General features: G+C 49.5%; 3 protein-coding genes and 1 pseudogene across 3 annotated transcripts; 2 read left to right on the top strand and 2 right to left on the bottom strand.

Moving 5' to 3' along the window:
* Window positions 1–2796: 2796 nt before the first annotated feature.
* On the top strand, window positions 2797–3215 carry LOC147095920 (histone H2B type 1-A-like). The gene has a single exon (XM_085974034.1). It carries the CDS (start codon window positions 2807–2809, stop codon window positions 3185–3187), a length of 381 nt encoding a protein of 126 aa, XP_085830160.1. The 5' UTR covers window positions 2797–2806; the 3' UTR covers window positions 3188–3215.
* Window positions 3216–11122: 7907 nt separating this feature from the next.
* Window positions 11123–11815, top strand: LOC147095919 (histone H2A-like; annotated as a pseudogene).
* Window positions 11816–12504: 689 nt separating this feature from the next.
* Window positions 12505–12933, bottom strand: LOC147095918 (histone H3-like). Its single transcript, XM_085974033.1, has one exon. It carries the CDS (start codon window positions 12929–12931, stop codon window positions 12521–12523), a length of 411 nt encoding a protein of 136 aa, XP_085830159.1. The 5' UTR covers window positions 12932–12933; the 3' UTR covers window positions 12505–12520.
* A 1983-nt stretch (window positions 12934–14916) lies between these two features.
* Window positions 14917–15485, bottom strand: LOC147095917 (histone H2B type 1-A-like). Its single transcript, XM_085974032.1, has one exon. The coding sequence runs from the start codon at window positions 15403–15405 to the stop codon at window positions 15028–15030; it is 378 nt and encodes a 125-aa protein (XP_085830158.1). The 5' UTR covers window positions 15406–15485; the 3' UTR covers window positions 14917–15027.
* Between the last annotated feature and the right edge of the window lie 1627 nt (window positions 15486–17112).

The raw sequence follows: 17112 nt of genomic DNA, 5'->3' as shown, positions 1-17112 counted from the left end.
AGCGACTGGTGCACAAGGACACCAAGGTCTCGTTGCACTTCCCCTTCTCCCAATCTATTGCCATTCAGATAATAATCTGCCTTCCTGTTTTTGCAACCAAAGTGGATAACCTCACATTTATCCACGTTATATTGCATCTGCCATGCTTCTGCCCAATCACCCAACCTGTCCAAATCATACTGGAGTCATCTGTCGAAAGTTTTTTTTCTCCCATTTGCAAGATAAGTCTGGCCGGTCGTTTTGTGCGCGAGAGAAACACAAAAAAAGGCAAGCGGGCAGGCGGTTCTACCGCGTCCGCTTTGCGCCGATATAAAGCGGCCGCCGCTCCCGCATCTTTGTTGCGTCGTGGCGGCACCAATGGCTGACATTGTGGGACCTGCCAAGGCGGAGTCGCCCGCCGCTGCCGCTGAGGCCGCCGCCCTCGCACTTTCCCTTCCCGCGGCCACCGGCCCGGCGGCCGCCCTCCTGCCCGTGGTCAAGAAGAAGAGCGCCTACCGGCCGCAGAAGACGGGTGCCGCGGTGGCCGAGCAGATCCTGGAGGCGGTGGCCGCCACCAAGGAGCGCCAGGCGGCGGCTCCCGCCAGGCTGGCCGCCCTGAAGATCATCTCGACCTCCGGCTACGAGCCGGAGAAGGGCCCCGTCGCCGCCGCCGTTTCCAGCAACCAGTCCCTGCTCGGCAAGGTGCCGGGCGGGGGCGTGGCCCACCTCCACCCCGGCAGCCCTGCTGCTGCCCTTCTTCAGCTCAACAGCAAGGCGGAGGCCGAAGGCGGGGAGCAGGAGGTGGAGGAAGAGGCCGCGGGTCAAGAAGCCGCCTCCCAAGAGGGCGGGGGCCAAAAAGTCCCACAAGAGCGCCAAGGAGCCGAAAAGCGCGAAGAAGTCGCCGGCCAAGCCCAGAAAGGCCCCCAAGCGGCCCGCAGCCTCCCGGACCGCGGGGCGTAAGCGACGGGCCCCGAGGAGGAGGTAGACGGAGCCGGCGCGGCGAACCGGCTCAACACAAAAGGCTCTTTTCAGAGCCACTCTCAGATTTCCACACAAAAAGAAGTCAAAAGATTTCTCAACCTCTTCCTCGATTCTCAACCTGAACCGGATCGCATTGTATCGGCTGCCTCCAGTTATTTATGAACTTGTCGCTCTCTCATGTGACGGAATGTATTCATTTACTTAGGAACATGTTTGTAATATTGAAGGTTTACTTTAAAATCAATCACTATAATAAATGTACTCTGCTGCAGATTTTATGCTCATTCTTCGCGGGGGGGAGGGGGGAATCTGGTGCCTCATTACACCCAAAGCGTGTCGGCTACAAGGGGGCAGTAGAAATAATGTGAGGTTAGAAACACAAGTTAGTCGAAAATTGGCAGCATTTTTTCTTACACTGAAACCTTGATTAAAAAGTGCAACGAATTAGAATAGTAAAGTAATAGTTGCGTTTAAAATATATATAAAATTAACGGACCTGGTAGCACCCGTAAGAGAAAAACGGAGTTAACTTTCTCCATAGAAACATAGAAGATAGGAGCAGGAGTAGGCCATTTGGCCCCTCGAGCCTGCTCCGCCATTCAATGAGATCATGGCTGATCATCCCAACTCAGTACCCTGTCCCTGCCTGCTCCCCATACCCCTTGATCCCTTTATCCTTATGAAATAGATCTAACTCCTTCTTGAATATATTTAATGAATTGGCCTCCACTGCCTTCTGTGGTAGAGAATTCCACAGGTTCACCACTCTCTGGGCGAAGAAATTCCTCATCTCAGTCCTAAATGGCTTACCCCTTATCCTTAGACTGTGACCCCTGGTTCTGGACTCCCCGACCATCGGGAACATCCTTCCTGCATCTAGTCTGTCTAGTCCTGTTAGAATTTTATAAGTTTCAATGAGATCCCTTCTCATTCTTCTAAACTCCAGCGAGTATAAGCCCAATCGACCCAATCTCTCCTCATACGTCATTCCTGCCATCCCAGGTATCAGTCTGGTGAATCTTCACTGAACTCCCTCCATGGCAAGAACATCCTTCCTCAGATAAGGCGACCAAAACTGCACACAATACTCAAGATGTGGTCTCACCAAGGCCCTGTACAACTGCAGCAAGACATCCTTGTTCCTGTACTCGAACCCTCTCGCTATGAAGGCCAACATACCATTTGCCTTCTTAACCGCCTGCTGCACCTGCATGCTTACCTTCAGCCACTGGTGCACAAGGACACCCAGGTCTCGTTGCACTACCCCCTCCCCCCTTCTCCCAATCTATTGCCGTTCAGATCCACGGATACTGCCTGGCCTGTTGAATGTTTCCAGCATTTTCTGTTGTTGATCAGATTTGCAGCATGACAGTATTTTGAGAGTTTAAGAAGCATTCACTATCACAGATAAAATTAAAACATAACGCTAGAAAATCACAGCTGGTAAGAGAACTGACCAGGTTAACCTATTCTGATCCGCCATCTGGGTCTAACGCCTCCCTGAAGAGATTGCCGGGGTCTCTGTGAATGTTTGAGGAGATCCTCCACCGGCATTGCTTATAAAGATGAAAAGCCCAAGCGCTTGGCTGCATTGGGTGCGGCCTTTGGTGTCAAAGGTCACCTCGCGCTGCTCGGGATCGCCGACACAGACCAAACTGTCTGGCGCTTCTGATTGGCCCGCTCCTCCGAGCGAGGGAATGCAATCTGAAACCTAATTGGTTTAAAGCTGGAGTTTGTCCAATAGGAAATCCTTCTTTCTAATTCCTTATTAGCATAACGAGTCTATATATTCGAGAGGCGGAGCAACTTCATTTGATTGAGCAGCAGGTTGTTTGAACTGACGGGAATGCCGGAGGCGGCCGGTAAGGGCGGTGTGTCTCGCAAGGCGTCGAAGCAGTCGCTTACTAAAATGAAGAAGAAAGTACCCAAGAAGCGGAGGAAAATTCGCAAGCAGAGCTATTCTAGGTACGTGTACAGTGTGTTGACCCAGGTTCACCCCGCCACCAGGATCTCATCCAAGGCCATGAGTGTCATGAACTCCTTCGTTGTCGACATGTTCGAGGGCATCGCTTCCGAGGCCAAGCACCTCATTCACTACAACAAGCGGCAGACCATCTCGGCCAGGGAGATCCAGAGTGCCGTCCGCCTCATGCTGCCGGGGGAACTGGCCAAACACGCCGTCTCTGAAGGAATGAAAGCTGTTACCAAATACACCAACTCCATTTAGGCCGACCATGTAAAATAATTTAAAAAAACCACAAAGGCTCTTTTAAGAGCCACACACAATAATCAAAGAAGGGCTCTAAATTCAAGCAAAGGTGTTATGACATGGTAGAAGGCGGGGGCGGGGGGGAGTTATTTTATCAACTAAAGCCTTAAAAATGGACACTAAAGATATTCCAATCTTACTGATATGAGATGTTAACAGCTGCATAAATTAATTTGGCGGACAAGGCAATTCTGCCATTAATTTGCTGTATCCGGCATTGCACATTCAGCACATTGGTCATGTCAGCCACGGGCTAAAGATATTTACATTGAGTTACAGATTCTACAGCACAGGAACAAACCATTTGCCCCAACTGGTCTATGCCGCTGTTTATGCTGCACACGAGTCTCCTCCCACCCCTCTTCATCTCACCCCATCAGTATATCCTTCTATTCCCTTCTCCCTCATGTACTTATCTAGCTTTCCCTTAAATGCACCTATGCTACTCGTCTCAACTACTCCTAAGTCGTACTTCAAGATTAAAACGAATAATCGTTTTCCCGAGGGTGATGTCACAAATGATGATATTTCTGCTGTTTATATAATAATAAGGCGCTTAAAATATTAGCCATGTTTTTTTCAATTTTTTTTAAAGCTATTTCCTTACATGTTTAATCATACACCACAGAAGGAGGCTATTCGACCCATCGTGCCTGTGCCGACTCTTTGAAAGAGCTATGTAATTAGTCCCACTCCTCTGCTCTGTTCTCCATAGCCCTGCAATTTTTTGTTTGACTTTTCAAGTATTTATCCAATTCCCCATTGAATCTGCTTCCACCCTGCTTTCAAGAAGTGCGTTCCAGAGCACAACACGTTGCCTAAAGAAAAAAATCTCCTCTCTGGTTCTTTTGCCAATTATTTAAAGATTCATCTAGTGAAGGCTACTTGGTTTCGTTCCTCATGTGAAATTAAATCAAAAAGCTAATTTTTAAAACGTTGAACAGAATGCCCATTTTGCAACTGTGCGTTCAATTCAGCTGTCTGGCAACAGTGTGCACTTTGAAATTGTGGTTCTCGTAGTTCGTAGCCAACACATGTGCCCGGGAAGTTGTTTGTAGGCAGGTTGTTATGGGTCGATATCAACAGAAACGTGTGTCAAATGATGAAATGTCTAGCTGCTGTGCATGGAGCCGCATCTGGTGGATTCTAACTCCACTTAAAACACTTCCCCGTCATTATAGGATGTCGACTAGGCCGCTTCTGTGGGTATCCTTTGTGACCAAACGTTTGCCGGGAGCGTTCGCATCAGTTAACCTGCGGATAGTTTGCTAATTTCTCGACACTGCCGTTTAAGTCGGTGCGTGTTAGCAGCTAGCTGCTGTGGAATATTGAATGTGATTGGCGTGTGCTTAGCTCAACTCAAGACTCCAGCAGAAAAAAAGAGCAGGAAAAGTTTTGTTATCAGCCTGAATTTTGCAATTGTTATCTGTAAACGCCCAAGCTTCTCATGTCCTTCCACAACGCTTTATTAAGGCTCTATTAATTACATAAGAAAATCTGCAATCAGATTAAAGCCGTTTTTGGCAAGCTAACAATTTTAATTGACGATTCTACATAGCAACAAAACTACTCTAGTGGTATGTTAGTGTGACACCGACAAACGCACCGACCCTATTACCTGCTCTTCGGCCTTTTGGGAATCTGTAACTAAAAAGTCGAATTATCATAGAGAGCCCGTGTGAGTGCATTGATCGTCACTGATTCAGTGACACACAGTTGTAGAACGATTTAGTTGCATGTTTTGGTGATTGGGCTAATGCAATATTAGGCACAACAAACACAGTAGTTGGTCAGTATCATTCAGGTGAATATCCGGATTTAATAATATGGCACTGTCTCAATCGCAGGACTAAATGGTAAATTAGAGGTTATATTGATGAAGTAAATGGTTTCGTCTACTTTTATAGGCGAGCCCTGTAGCTGCTGTTCGCCGCTCAAAGAAAGGGGAATTGCGAGAATTTGCTGAAGGCCTGGATTTGCATCAAAATAAAATCGGGTGAATATTAAGAATCCAAGTGGATTGCGAGTTCAGACAGGAGCGTTCTGTATGGGATATCGGTGAGGCACTTCATGCTATTTTCTTTGCTATTGAAAGGGTTAAAAAAGCAAATCCTCTCAGTGTTCAAAATGCAGAGAAAGAGAAAGGGGTTATGTGCGAATTCACTAAGAGCTGAGGAGAAGCCAGGTGGCTAGATAAAAAGTCTGCCCAGCTCAAGGACTTTGTACAATGTAGCCTTACAAGGATAAGATAAGGCATAGCCACCAGGCTACATGCTAAAGTGTGAGAAAGATTTAAGAAAGTGTCAGCTAAACTTAGAAGTAGTAACATAAAGAAATAAAATGGCTTTACAGAATTGGCAATCGGCTTGCATACATATATATACTAGTTGGGGGAGCCCGGCTTTGCCAGGGCTGTTTTGGGCCGGGCGGTTTAAATCGAGTCCCAGGCTTTGGGGCCTCTCTGTCTGTCCCTGTGTGAATCTGCTGCCGGGCAACATTGTAAATTGAGTCCCAAGCTTTGGGCCCTGTCTCTGTGTCCCTGTGTCAATCTGCTGCCGGGCAACATTTCTACCTTTTAATACCTTCAAAGATGAAAGTGAAAGTACTTATAAAACGTTTTTGGTAAATCTTATGTTATTTTTAAAAGAGATACTAACTTTTTCAAAGCTCGATTAGCAGATTTTGAGCTGGAAGCAAATGGGGTTTTTAGCTTGAGGCAATGGCTGCCAGATCCCTGAGATGAAAACGATTAGTCCCGCCCACACACGCACCGATTGGCCAACCATCAGGCGACTGAACTGTAGGATTGGTCAATCGTGATGGCACAGGATTGGTCGAACCTTGACGTCAGTCAATCAATGCTAATTAGCAGATAATGAGCGTAATTTTGAAGGTTTTTTGGATAAGGCGCGAACAATTTTCGTCCAACCGAAAAGTAAATACGCTTACGACCGTCCCGGAAGCGTAAGCATTCTTCGGAGGTAACGCACGCGCAGGTACGCCCTATAACTTTCGAGTGTATAGCCGGACAGATGAAACGTAAGGAACCGCTTTATATATATAGACTAGCTGGAGTGCCCGGCGGTGCCGAGGCTTTTTTGAGGGCATGTTGTTGTTGGAAGAGAGAGAGAGAGAGCGACTGGGGGGAAGAGAGAGAGCGACTGGGGGGAAGAGAGAGAGCAACTGGGGGGAAGAGAGAGAGCGACTGGGGGGTAGAGAGGGAGGGGAGGGGAGGGGGAGGGGAGGGGGGGAGGGGGAGGGGGAGGGGAGGGGGGAGGGGAGGGGGAGAGGGGAGGGGAGGGGGAGGAGGGGAGGGGGAGGAGGGGAGGGGGAGGGGGAGGAGGGGAGGGGGAGGGGGGGAGGGGAGGGGGGAGGGGGAGGAGGGGAGTGGGAGGAGGGGAGGGGAGGGGAGGGGGGGAGGGCGGGGAAGGGAGAGCGGGGGGGAGGGGAGGGGGGAGGGGAGGGGGGGAGAGCGGGGGGGGAGGGAGGGGGGAGGACGAGAGAGGAGGGGGGAAGAAGGGGCGGGGGGAGGGGGGAGGAGGGAGGAGGAGAGAGGGGGGGAGGGGAAGGGGGAGAGTCCACGAGCCCCCTGATCCCCGTCCCCCCCCGTCCCCCCAAACTCCCGAGCCCCCTGATCCCCACCCCCCGAGCTCCAGAGATTGGCCCCCCCCGAGACTCGCACCCCCACCCCCACCCCCGAGGCTCGCCCACCACCCACCCCACCCCCGAGGCTCGCCCACCACCCACCCACCCCCGAGGCTCGCCCCCCCCACCAACCAAGCACCGAACTCCGGAGGCGCGATCTTCCGAGCACCGGCCTCCAGAGCTGGCTTCAACATTGTGGCTGTGCGAGATGGCCGGAGGGCCCGGTTGCCAGGGTAACTGTGACGCTGACCAAGCCCCGCCCCCCGGCCGAGCCAGAGAGAGAGACGCCGTGTCTCAGCTGCTCCTGCTGCGCGCGCGGCCCCCTCCCGAGGGTTGCGCCCCCCCTCCCCCGAGGTGAAGACCGCCGATTGCGGCTGCCACCCGGTTGCCAGGGTAACGCTTGACGCTCAGCAAGCCCCGCCCCCCGGCCGAGCCAGAGAGAGACGCCGCATCTCAGCTCCTGCTGCGCGCGCACCCTAGCGGCGCTGGGCTGAGGCTCGGCCCTCCAGCCTTCGAGTGGGGCTGGGAGATGCCTAGCTCGGGCGTCGGTGCGGAGGAGACGCCGAGGCTTCTCGGCCTACCTGGAAAAACGGGGAAAGGTAGGAAAATTAATGAGATTAGATAAGTTAATTACTTTCTAAATCATTTTTTTTTAAAACAATATGTGTTATAAAAGCAACGTTTTTTTTTAAGACGCAGAAAGCGGGAAAAGGAAAGGAAAAGTTTGGAATCAAGATGGCGGCGACTCACCTCGGTTCAGAACGATAAGGCCCGGCCACACACGCACCGATTGGCCCGGCGGCACACGCCAGCAACCCGGCGTACGATTGGTCGAGCTCGAGGTCACTCTGTCGCTAATGAGCGGATAATGAGATGCTAATGAGCGGAATGTTGAAGGTTTTTGGGATACCACGGGCGCGATTTTAGCCCGGCCGAAACGTAAGTACGCTTAAAACCGTCTCGGAAGCGTAAGCTTTCGTTGGAGGTAACGCGTGCGTAGGTATGCCCTGTAACTTTTGAGCGCATAGCCCAACAGACGCACAGGCGATGACAGACAGAATGACAGACAGAATGACAGAATGACAGACAGACAGACAGATGTGCCGATTTATATATATAGACTAGCTGAAGTGCCCGGCGGTGCCGAGGCTTTTTCGAGGGCATGTTGTTGTTGGAAGAGAGAGAGAGAGAGCGACTGGGGGGGGAGGGAGGGGGGGAGGGAGGGGTGGGGGGGAGGGGGGGAGGGGGTGGGAGGGAGGGGGGAGGGAGGGCAGGTGGGAGGGCGGGGGGGCGGGGGGGAAGGGGGGGCGGGGGGGATGGGAGGGCTGGGGGGCGCGGGGGGGAAGGCAGGGCGGGGGGGAAGGGAAGGGGGGAGGGGGTAGGGAAGGGGGGGAGAGGGGATGGGGAAGGGGAGGGGGGGCGGGGGCAGAGAGGGGAGGGGGGCGCAGGGGGGGGGAGGGAGGGCGGGCCGCCACCCGGAGGATCGCGGCCCCCCCCGGGGGGTCACGGCCCCCCCCCCGAGGGTCGCGCCACCCCCCCGAGGGTCGCGGACACCCCCCGAGGGTCGCGCCCCCCCGGAGGGTCGCGCCCCCCCCCCAAGGGTCGCGGCCCTCATGGGTCGCGCCCCCGAGGGTCGCGCCCCCCCCCTCCCCCCCCCCGAGGTGACGACCGCCGATTGCGGCTGTGCGAGACGGCCGGGGGGGGGGGGGGCGCGCGGTTGCCAGGGTGACGCTTGACGCTCAGCAAGCCCCGCCCCCCGGCCGAGCCAGAGAGAGACGCAGCGTCTCAGCTCCTGCTGCGCGCGCACCCTAGCGGCGCTGGGCTGAGGCTCGGCCCTCCAGCCTTCGAGTGGGGCCGGGAGGTGCCTAGCTCGGGCGTGGGTGCGAAGGAGAAGCCGAGGCTTCGAGGCCTACCTGGAAAAACGGGGAAAGGTAGGAAAATTAATGAGATTAGATCAGTTAATTCGTTTCTAAATCATTTTTTTTTTAAACAATATGTATTTTAAAAGCAACGTTTTTTTTAAAGACGCAGAAAGCGGGAAAAAGAGAGGAAAAGTTTGGAATCAAGATGGAGGCGACTCACCTCGGTTCAGAACGATAAGGCCCGGCCACACACGCACCGATTGGCCCGGCGGCACACGCCAGCAACCCGGCGTACGATTGGTCGAGCTGGAGGTCACTCTGTCGCTAATGAGCGGATAATGAGATGCTATTGAGCGGAACGTTGAAGGTTTTTGGGATACCGCGGGCGCGATTTTAGCCCGGCCGAAACGTAAATACGCTTAAAACCGTCTCGGAAGCGTAAGCTTTCTTTGGTGGTAACGCGCGCGTAGGTAGGCCCTGTAACTTTCGAGCACCTAGCCCGACAGACGCACAGGCGATGACAGACAGAAAGACAGAATGACAGACAGAATGACAAAATGACAGAAGTACCGATTTATATATATAGATAGATAGATAGATAGATAGATAGATAGATAGATAGATAGATAGATAGATAGATAGATAGAAGAAGAAGATATACTACTAGTTGTTCTGAGTTTCGGAAAGGTAGAGAAAAAGAAACATCAGCCGGTCTGGCAGTTTGTAAAACCGCACTCATGGTCCAAATGACAGAGATAAGAAGCAAAACAGAAAGAAGGGGCTCAGTTACAAACAGACTGTTTGTAAGTAACCTATGACCTGCAGCCCAGTATTATAGACCAAATAAGGGTCACGAGGGCTTAGATGCCAGAATCATTACAAGATATGGTTAATTAACTATTATACAATGTCAAATCAATTGAAAGACTAGATTTTGTTATCAATCAACTCTTTTTAAAGATTTTAACTGGAGAACAATTGCTGCTTAAGCAGTGATGTAATAACCACGTGAATTTATGTATCTTCTGTATTTTTTTTCCAGCTCCTTGAGGTGTATAAAAGGAGCCTAACAGCTATGTAAAGTTGAGAAGGTGCTCACACAGACCGCGGGGTCTAAGGCGCTTCTCCCAGAGCTCTGATAATAAACTGCATCTTTTTACTTTTACATGGTTTAGATGTGAATTTATTTTCACCACAACACTGCTTTAGACAACGAGGAGAGACAGAGCTACACACAATGGCTCACAAGACTGCAATCTGCTGAATTCACCCAGGATTTAGGGGCAATGTGTGACGGCCTTTATATTGCCTTTCCTTTGAGAGTTATGGCAGAAACAAAATTAATGCAGACAACCACATGAGACGTGCAAAACGAATCTTAGAGGTTACGAAGGAAGCGACAAGAAAGTCATCTGAAACGTGCCTCTCGTCTCGAATAGAAAGCGTGTTAACTTCAACCAATAGCATTTCTTTCCAGTTGGATAAATCACACGAGATCTTCATGTCTTACCTTGGCTGCAGTAGAAAACGGCAGGGGACAGTGTGCACTATTCGATCCCAATTGCCCAATCGTCTTCCTTCTATTTGTAATAATATTGAGCGTTAAAATGATTAATGGCCTTGCAATAGATAAAATAAAAACTGGAACAAGACGAAAAGTTAAGCGGCGTTTTTCTGCACCATCTCCAGGAACTGAATATCTCCTTTGTGTATGTTCTTACAGCTATTGAAAATCTATGTAGGGGAATGCTGCATTTATTACGCTTTTCTTGAAATGCTTTCATTTTTGTTTCACAATCCCTCATACAAAAGCCTACAGTAAACGCAATCTGCTTACAGAAACAAAGCACTGCGGATGCTGGAAATCTGAAATGAAAACAGAAAATGCTGGAAACACTCAGCAGGTCAGGCAGCATCTGTGGAGAGAGAAAAAAACAGAGTTAACGTTTCAGATCATCGACCTGAAACGTTAATTGTGTTTCTCTCTCCACAAATGCTGTCTGACCTGCTGAGTTATTCCAGCATTTTCTGTTTTTATTAACGCAAACTGCTTGTCAGTTTGGTGTATTTTCATTTTACAAGCTGGCATGGAGAAACTGGATTGGTAGCATTATTTTTGTTACTGATATTGAGGGAACCAATTTCGGCCGCGCTGTGCCCCAAAAGTTTGCCCCTGGTCCATGAGACAAAGTATGCTAATTAGGGATGGGTAAGACGCCGCTTCCTATTCGCGAAATATTTGTAATGTGTCTATTGTTCTGCTGAGTTAGAGACCAATCAGAAACAAATGAAGGTTATTCAACCAATGAGAAACGACCGCAGCTCGATCTGGCTGAAAGGTATAAAAGGAGAATTGCTCGGCAAAAATAGCGCTTTATTAGAGTCGGTGAGAGTTTGTTGAAAGATGTCCGGCCGTGGTAAAACTGGAGGCAAAGGATCCGCCAAGTCCAAGACCCGCTCCTCCCGAGCCGGTCTGCAGTTCCTGGTTGGCCGCATCCACCGCCTACTGCGCAAGGGTCACTACTCTGAGCGGGTGGGGGCCGGAGCCCCGTCTACCTGCCCTCCGTCCTCGAGTACTTGACCGCCGAGATCTTGGAGCTGGCCGGCAACGCGGCCCGCGACAACAAGACCCGCATCATCCCCCGCCACCTGCAGCTCGCCATCCGGAACGACAAGGAGCTCAACAAGCTGCTGGGCGGGGTCACCATAGCCCACGGCGGGGTCCTGCCCAACATCCAGGCCGTGCTGCTGCCCAAGAAAACCGGCCACCCCAACAAGGTTTACATCTAAAGGACAAACATCAATAAATCGATTCAACGGACCACAAAGGCTCTTTTCAGAGCCACCCACCTCCTCTTTCTAATGTACTTCAGCCAGATTCTCCACTTTAATTTGAATAACTTCAGAGATCTACCAGCGGACTTCCAGACGAAATGTTTCATCCCAGACTTTTTAGTTCTAATACTTTGTTAAAATGCTGTGAAAATGAATTACTGGCTGGAGGCACCCCTTTGTTTTCAATGTAAAATCTGCTCTAAATTGAAAATGTAAATTCGTGGCCAACATTAAAAAAGAAAAACGATCGAACGATTGTTACAGTATTCAAAATTATTTGTTCCTTCAATGAGTAGCTGTCTCAATTCTTTGGAAGCAACGTGGGCTTTTTGATGAAATTCTTTTAGACCACGATAATTTTTTTTAAACAGCTTAGAATTTGGAACAAAATGCTGCATTCTCTAAATCTCCTCTACCCCCTCCTCAGGGCCTTAACATCCTTCCTAAAGTGGGGTGCCCAGAATTGAACAATACTCCAGCTGGGGCCTAATCAGTGATTTGTAATTGTTTAGTATAACCTTCATTCAGCGCGATTCAATCCCTTTTCTCCGCCACCATCTGTTTTGCTCTTTCCGCAGATGCTGCCTGACCTGCCGAGTGTTTTCCAGTACTTGTTTTTTTTTTAATTTGCCTGCGACACTTTTCAGGCAAATGATGGTTTACATGTACCACAATGCTTCAAACTTAATATGCCAGGCGGAAAGCAATTGGGATAAATGGATATAAATAAAACACCAAATTAAATGCAAAGGATGTCTGCAAACTTGGTATACTTAACTGGAAACAATTGGAATAAATGCAGGATATAAATATTGTAATGTAAATATTGGGTTATTCCGGTTTCTCTGCATTATAGCTTTTCCCCACAAGAATTGAAGTGGCTCTTAAAAGAGCCGTTTGGTTTCCAAGTTCCCGTTCTTCAAATGGGCCAAGGATGCCGGAGGAAAGCTCAAGCGCGCTCGCCACGGATTCGCCGGGCCAGGTGGATGTCCTTGGGCATGATGGTGACCCGCTTGGCGTGGATGGCGCACAGGTTGGTATCCTCGAAGAGCCCCACCAGGTAGGCCTCGCTGGCCTCCTGCAGGGCCATGACGGACGAGGTCTGGAAGCGCAGGTCGGTCTTGAAGTTCTGCGCGATCTCGCGGATCAAGCGCTGGAAGGGCAGTTTGCGTATCAGCAGCTCCGTGGACTTCTGGTAGCGGCGGATCTCCCGCAAGGCCACGGTGCCGGGCCGGTAACGGTGGGACTTCTTCACCCCGCCCGTGGCCGGGGCGCTCTTGTGGGTAGTCTTGGTGGCCAGCTGCTTGCGGGGAGCTTTACCCCCAGTGGACTTGCGCGCTGTCTGCTTGGTCCTCGCCATTCTCCTCGAACTACTGCACGTCCTTCGGGCTACCGGTCTGCGGCTTTTATAGCAGCCGCCGGCCGAGCCGCGCCTTCTGATTGGCTGCAAACCCGGCAAATCCCTGCCTCTGATTGGCGCGTTTTTCAATCCGCTCCAACCTCGGACACAAAAGAAAAAGGAGGGAAAATGGACACCTGCATAAAAAAAGGCGGCTTATGTAATATGAGCACGTCTGTGAATCATATTCGTTATTGTTAAAATGAAGGCCCTCTGTGGGACTAAGTATTAACCAATTATTAAAATCATGGCATCTGTGGGATTGAATAATAATCATTATTCTTAAAATTATTGCATCTGTGGGATTGAATAATAATCGTTATAAATTATGATATCTGGGACTGAATAATAATTAAAACTATGGCATTTGTGAGACTAAATAATAATCATTATTGTTAAAATTATTGCATCTGTGGATTTGAATAATAATCATTATTGTTTAAATTATTGCATCTGTGGGATTGAATAATAATCGTTAAAATTATGGTATCTGGGACTGAATAATAATTAAAACTATGGCATTTGTGAGACTAAATAATCATTACTGCTAAAGATTGTCATCTGTGGGACTGAATAATTTTAATTAAAATTATAGCGCCTGTGGGACTGAATAATCATTAAAATGGCATGTGAGACTGAATAATTCATTATTAAATTTGAATTATGGCAAATTGATCCTTTAAAATTACTGGTTCCTGAATTGACAGATTTAATTTCATTTTAGCTTTTCAGCGACCCGCTTATAAATGAGTGCTTTGTACAAAAACAGGGCAGTGACAATGCATCATTTTGTTTATATTTGTTAAATTTCAATCTATTTTAAATTAACGATATACTGTATTACAAAAAACACCAGCAAACTCTGAACATACAAAAAAATGAAAGTGAGGGTTAAATAAAGGATGATAAAACATTTTTTTAAAGAGTTCCATTCTTTATGTTACATAGATACATAGATACATAGAAGATAGGAGCAGGAGTAGGCCATTCGGCCCTTCGTGCCTGCTCCGCCATTTAATGAGATCATGGCTGATCCTTTAATTCAGTATCCCGTCCCCGCCTTCTCTCCGTAACCCTTAACCCCTTTTGCCCGTAGAAATATATCTAATTCCCTCTTAAATATATTTAATGAGTTGGCGTACACTGCCCTCTGTGGCAATGAGTTCCACAGGTTCACCACTCTCTGAGTGAAGAAATTCCCCCTCATCTCTGTCCTAAATGGTTTAGCCCTTATCCTTAAATTATGTCCTCTAGTTCTGTTCTCACCCGCCAAGGGAAACATTCCTTCTGCATCCAGTCTGTCTAGACCTGTCAGAATTTTATACACTTCTATGAGGTCCCCTCTCAATCTTCTAAACTCCAGTGTGTACATCCCTAAACTACATAGTCTCTCCTCATAGGTCATTCCCGCCATTCCTGGTATCAGCCTGGTGAATCGCCGCTGCACCCCCTCCATGGCAAGAACATCCTTCCTCAGATGAGGCGACCAAAACTGTACACAGTACTCGAGGTGTGGTCTCACCAGTGCCCTGTACAGCTGCAGCAAGGTATCCCTGTTCCTGTATTCTAACCCTTTTGCTATGAAGGCCAGCATACCGTTTGCCTTCTTGACCGCCTGTTGCACCTGCATGCTCGCCTTCAGTGACTGGTGTACAAGAACACCCAGGTCTCTCTGTACTTCCCCCTCTCCCAATCTATTGCCATTTAAATAATAATTTGCCCTCCCGTTCCTGCACCCAAGGTGGATAACTTCGCACTTGTCCACATTATAGTGCATCTGCCATTTATCCGCCCAATCGCCCAGTCTGTCCAAATCGCTCTGGAGCTTCCTGGTCTCTTCCTCTGAGCCCACCCCACCTCCTAGTTTAGTGTCGTCTGCAAATTTGGAAATGCTGCATCCGACTCCCTGATCCAGGTCATTAATGTAAATTGTGAACAGCTGTCCATGTTACAAATGTCATTAGTCAAATGAAAATAAATTGTCCCTTCTGGATCTCGTGAGTGGCTCTGAAAAGAGCCTTTGGGTTGAGTTTTTAAGGTGGGAGGACCGAGAGGCTTTATTTGCAGCTGGTGTATTTGGTGACAGCTTTCGTCCCCTCCGAGACGGCGTGCTTGGCCAGTTCCCCGGGCAGCAGCAGGCGGACGGCAGTCTGGATCTCCCGGGAGGAGATGGTCTGGCATTTGGCGTAATGGATCAGGCTGGAGGCCTCGCAGGCGATGCGCTCGAAGATGTCGGTGAGGAACGAGTTGATGACACTCATGGCCTTGGAGGAGATGGCGGTTTCGGGGGGGACCTGCTTCAGCACCTTGTAGATGTAGATGCTGTAACTCTGTTTCCTGGTCTTCTTGCGCTTTTCGGCTTTGGCCCGCTTATTGGTGGCCGGTTTCTTCGGCCCCTTTCTCGGGGCGATGCCCTTGGACGCCACTTCAGGCATGGTGAATGGATGCGATGCGAGGATTTTTTTTGGAGAGTCTCCCGGACGCGCTATTTAATAGCTAGCCGTATGCAAATGAGGAATCAGAAAGTGAAGGATTCCTATTGGTGAACCAGCTTTTAAGTAGCTATTGTGAGTTAGGAACAATGGTTGCTAACTGGCCAATCAGAAACGCTCATGGTGTTGCAGCTTGTTTCAGGCACGTGGGGGAGAGTCTCCACATGGCTGCAGCTTGAACAATATATTACAATAGCAAAATACTGCGGATACTGGAAATCTGAAAAAACAACAGAAAATGCTGGAAATACTTGATGAAGGGTCCCAGACCTGAAACGTTAACTCTGTTTCTCTCTCCACGAATGCTGCCTGGTCTGCTGAGTATTTCCAGCATTTTCTGTTGAAAAATATATTTTTGGTACCATAAGTTGTCCTGTTAAATTGCAGCCTGCTTGCCCGACATTGATCCAGCTGAATGTTGGGAAGACCGAAGCCATCGTCTTCGGTCCCCGCCACTAACTGCGTCCCCACGCCACCGACTCCCTCCCTCCCCCTGGGCAGCTGGCTGAGCCAGACTGTTCGCAATCGTGGTGTCATATTTGAACCCCCACCCCCCTCAGATGAGCTTCCGACCACATATCTACGTCATCACTAGGACCGCCTATTACCGCCGCCAGTACATCACCTGACCCCGCCTCTGCCTCAGCTCATCTGCTGCTGAAACTCTCATCCATGCCTTTGTTACCTCTAGACTTGACTATTCCAACGCACTCCTGGCCGGCCTCCCACATGCCATCCTACGTAAACTTGAGGTCATCCAAAACTCTGCTGCCCGTGTCCACAATTGCACCAAGTCCCGTTCAATCATTACCCCATGTGCTCGCTGACCGCTACAAAGGATCCCGGTTAAGCAATGCCGTGATTTAAAAATTCTCAGCCTTGTTTTCAAATTACTCCATGGCCTCGCACCCCCCCTCCTCCACACACACACAAAGCTAGGGGGCGTGTGTGCTGTGAGGAGGATGCAGAGAAACTCCAGTACATTTTGGATAGGTTGGGCGATTGGGCAGATGCATGGCAGATGCAGTATAATATGGATAAATGCGAGGTTATCCTCTTTGGTGGCAAAAACAGAAAGGCAGATTATTATCTGAACGGCAATAGATTGGGAAAAGGGGAAGTGCAACGAGACCTGGGTGTCCTTGTGCAACAGTCGCTGAAGGTAAGCATGCAGGTGCAGCAGACAGTTAAGAAGGCAAATGGTATGCTGGCCTTCATAGCGAGAGGATTCGAGTACAGGAGCAACGATATCTTGCTACAGTTGTACAGGGCCTTGGTGAGACCACACCTTGAGTATTGTGTGCAGTTTTGGTCGCCTTATCTGAGGAAGGATGTTCTTGCCATGGAGGGAGTGCAGCGAAGATTCACCAGGCTGATACCTGGGATGGCATATGAGGAGAGATTGTGTCGATTGGGCTTATACTCACTGGAGGGGATCTCATTGAAAATTATAAAATTCTAACAGGACTAGACAGACTGGATGCAGGAAGGATGTTCCCGATGGTTGGGGAGTCCAGAACCAGGGGTCACAGTCTAAGGATAAGGGGTAAGCCATTTAGGACAGAGATGAGGAGGAATGTCTTCGCCCAGAGTGGTGAACCTGTGGAATTCTCTACCACAGAAGGCAGTAGAGGCCAATTCATTAAATAT

The sequence above is a fragment of the Somniosus microcephalus genome, unplaced genomic scaffold (assembly GCF_052327205.1).
Source record: "Somniosus microcephalus isolate GS21.2 unplaced genomic scaffold, FLI_Smic_1.0 unresolved_chr1, whole genome shotgun sequence".
NCBI classification, from domain to species: Eukaryota; Metazoa; Chordata; class Chondrichthyes; order Squaliformes; family Somniosidae; genus Somniosus; species Somniosus microcephalus.
Note: the sequence above shows the minus strand (reverse complement) of the source record. Positions and strands in the feature narration are given on the sequence as shown.

Excerpts from the sequence above, each read along its gene's own strand:
- LOC147095920 (XM_085974034.1), top strand. The coding sequence starts at position 2,807 with ATGCCGGAGGCGGCCGGTAAGGGCGGTGTGTCTCGCAAGGCGTCGAAG.
- LOC147095918 (XM_085974033.1), bottom strand. The coding sequence starts at position 12,931 with ATGGCGAGGACCAAGCAGACAGCGCGCAAGTCCACTGGGGGTAAAGCT.
- LOC147095917 (XM_085974032.1), bottom strand. The coding sequence starts at position 15,405 with ATGCCTGAAGTGGCGTCCAAGGGCATCGCCCCGAGAAAGGGGCCGAAG.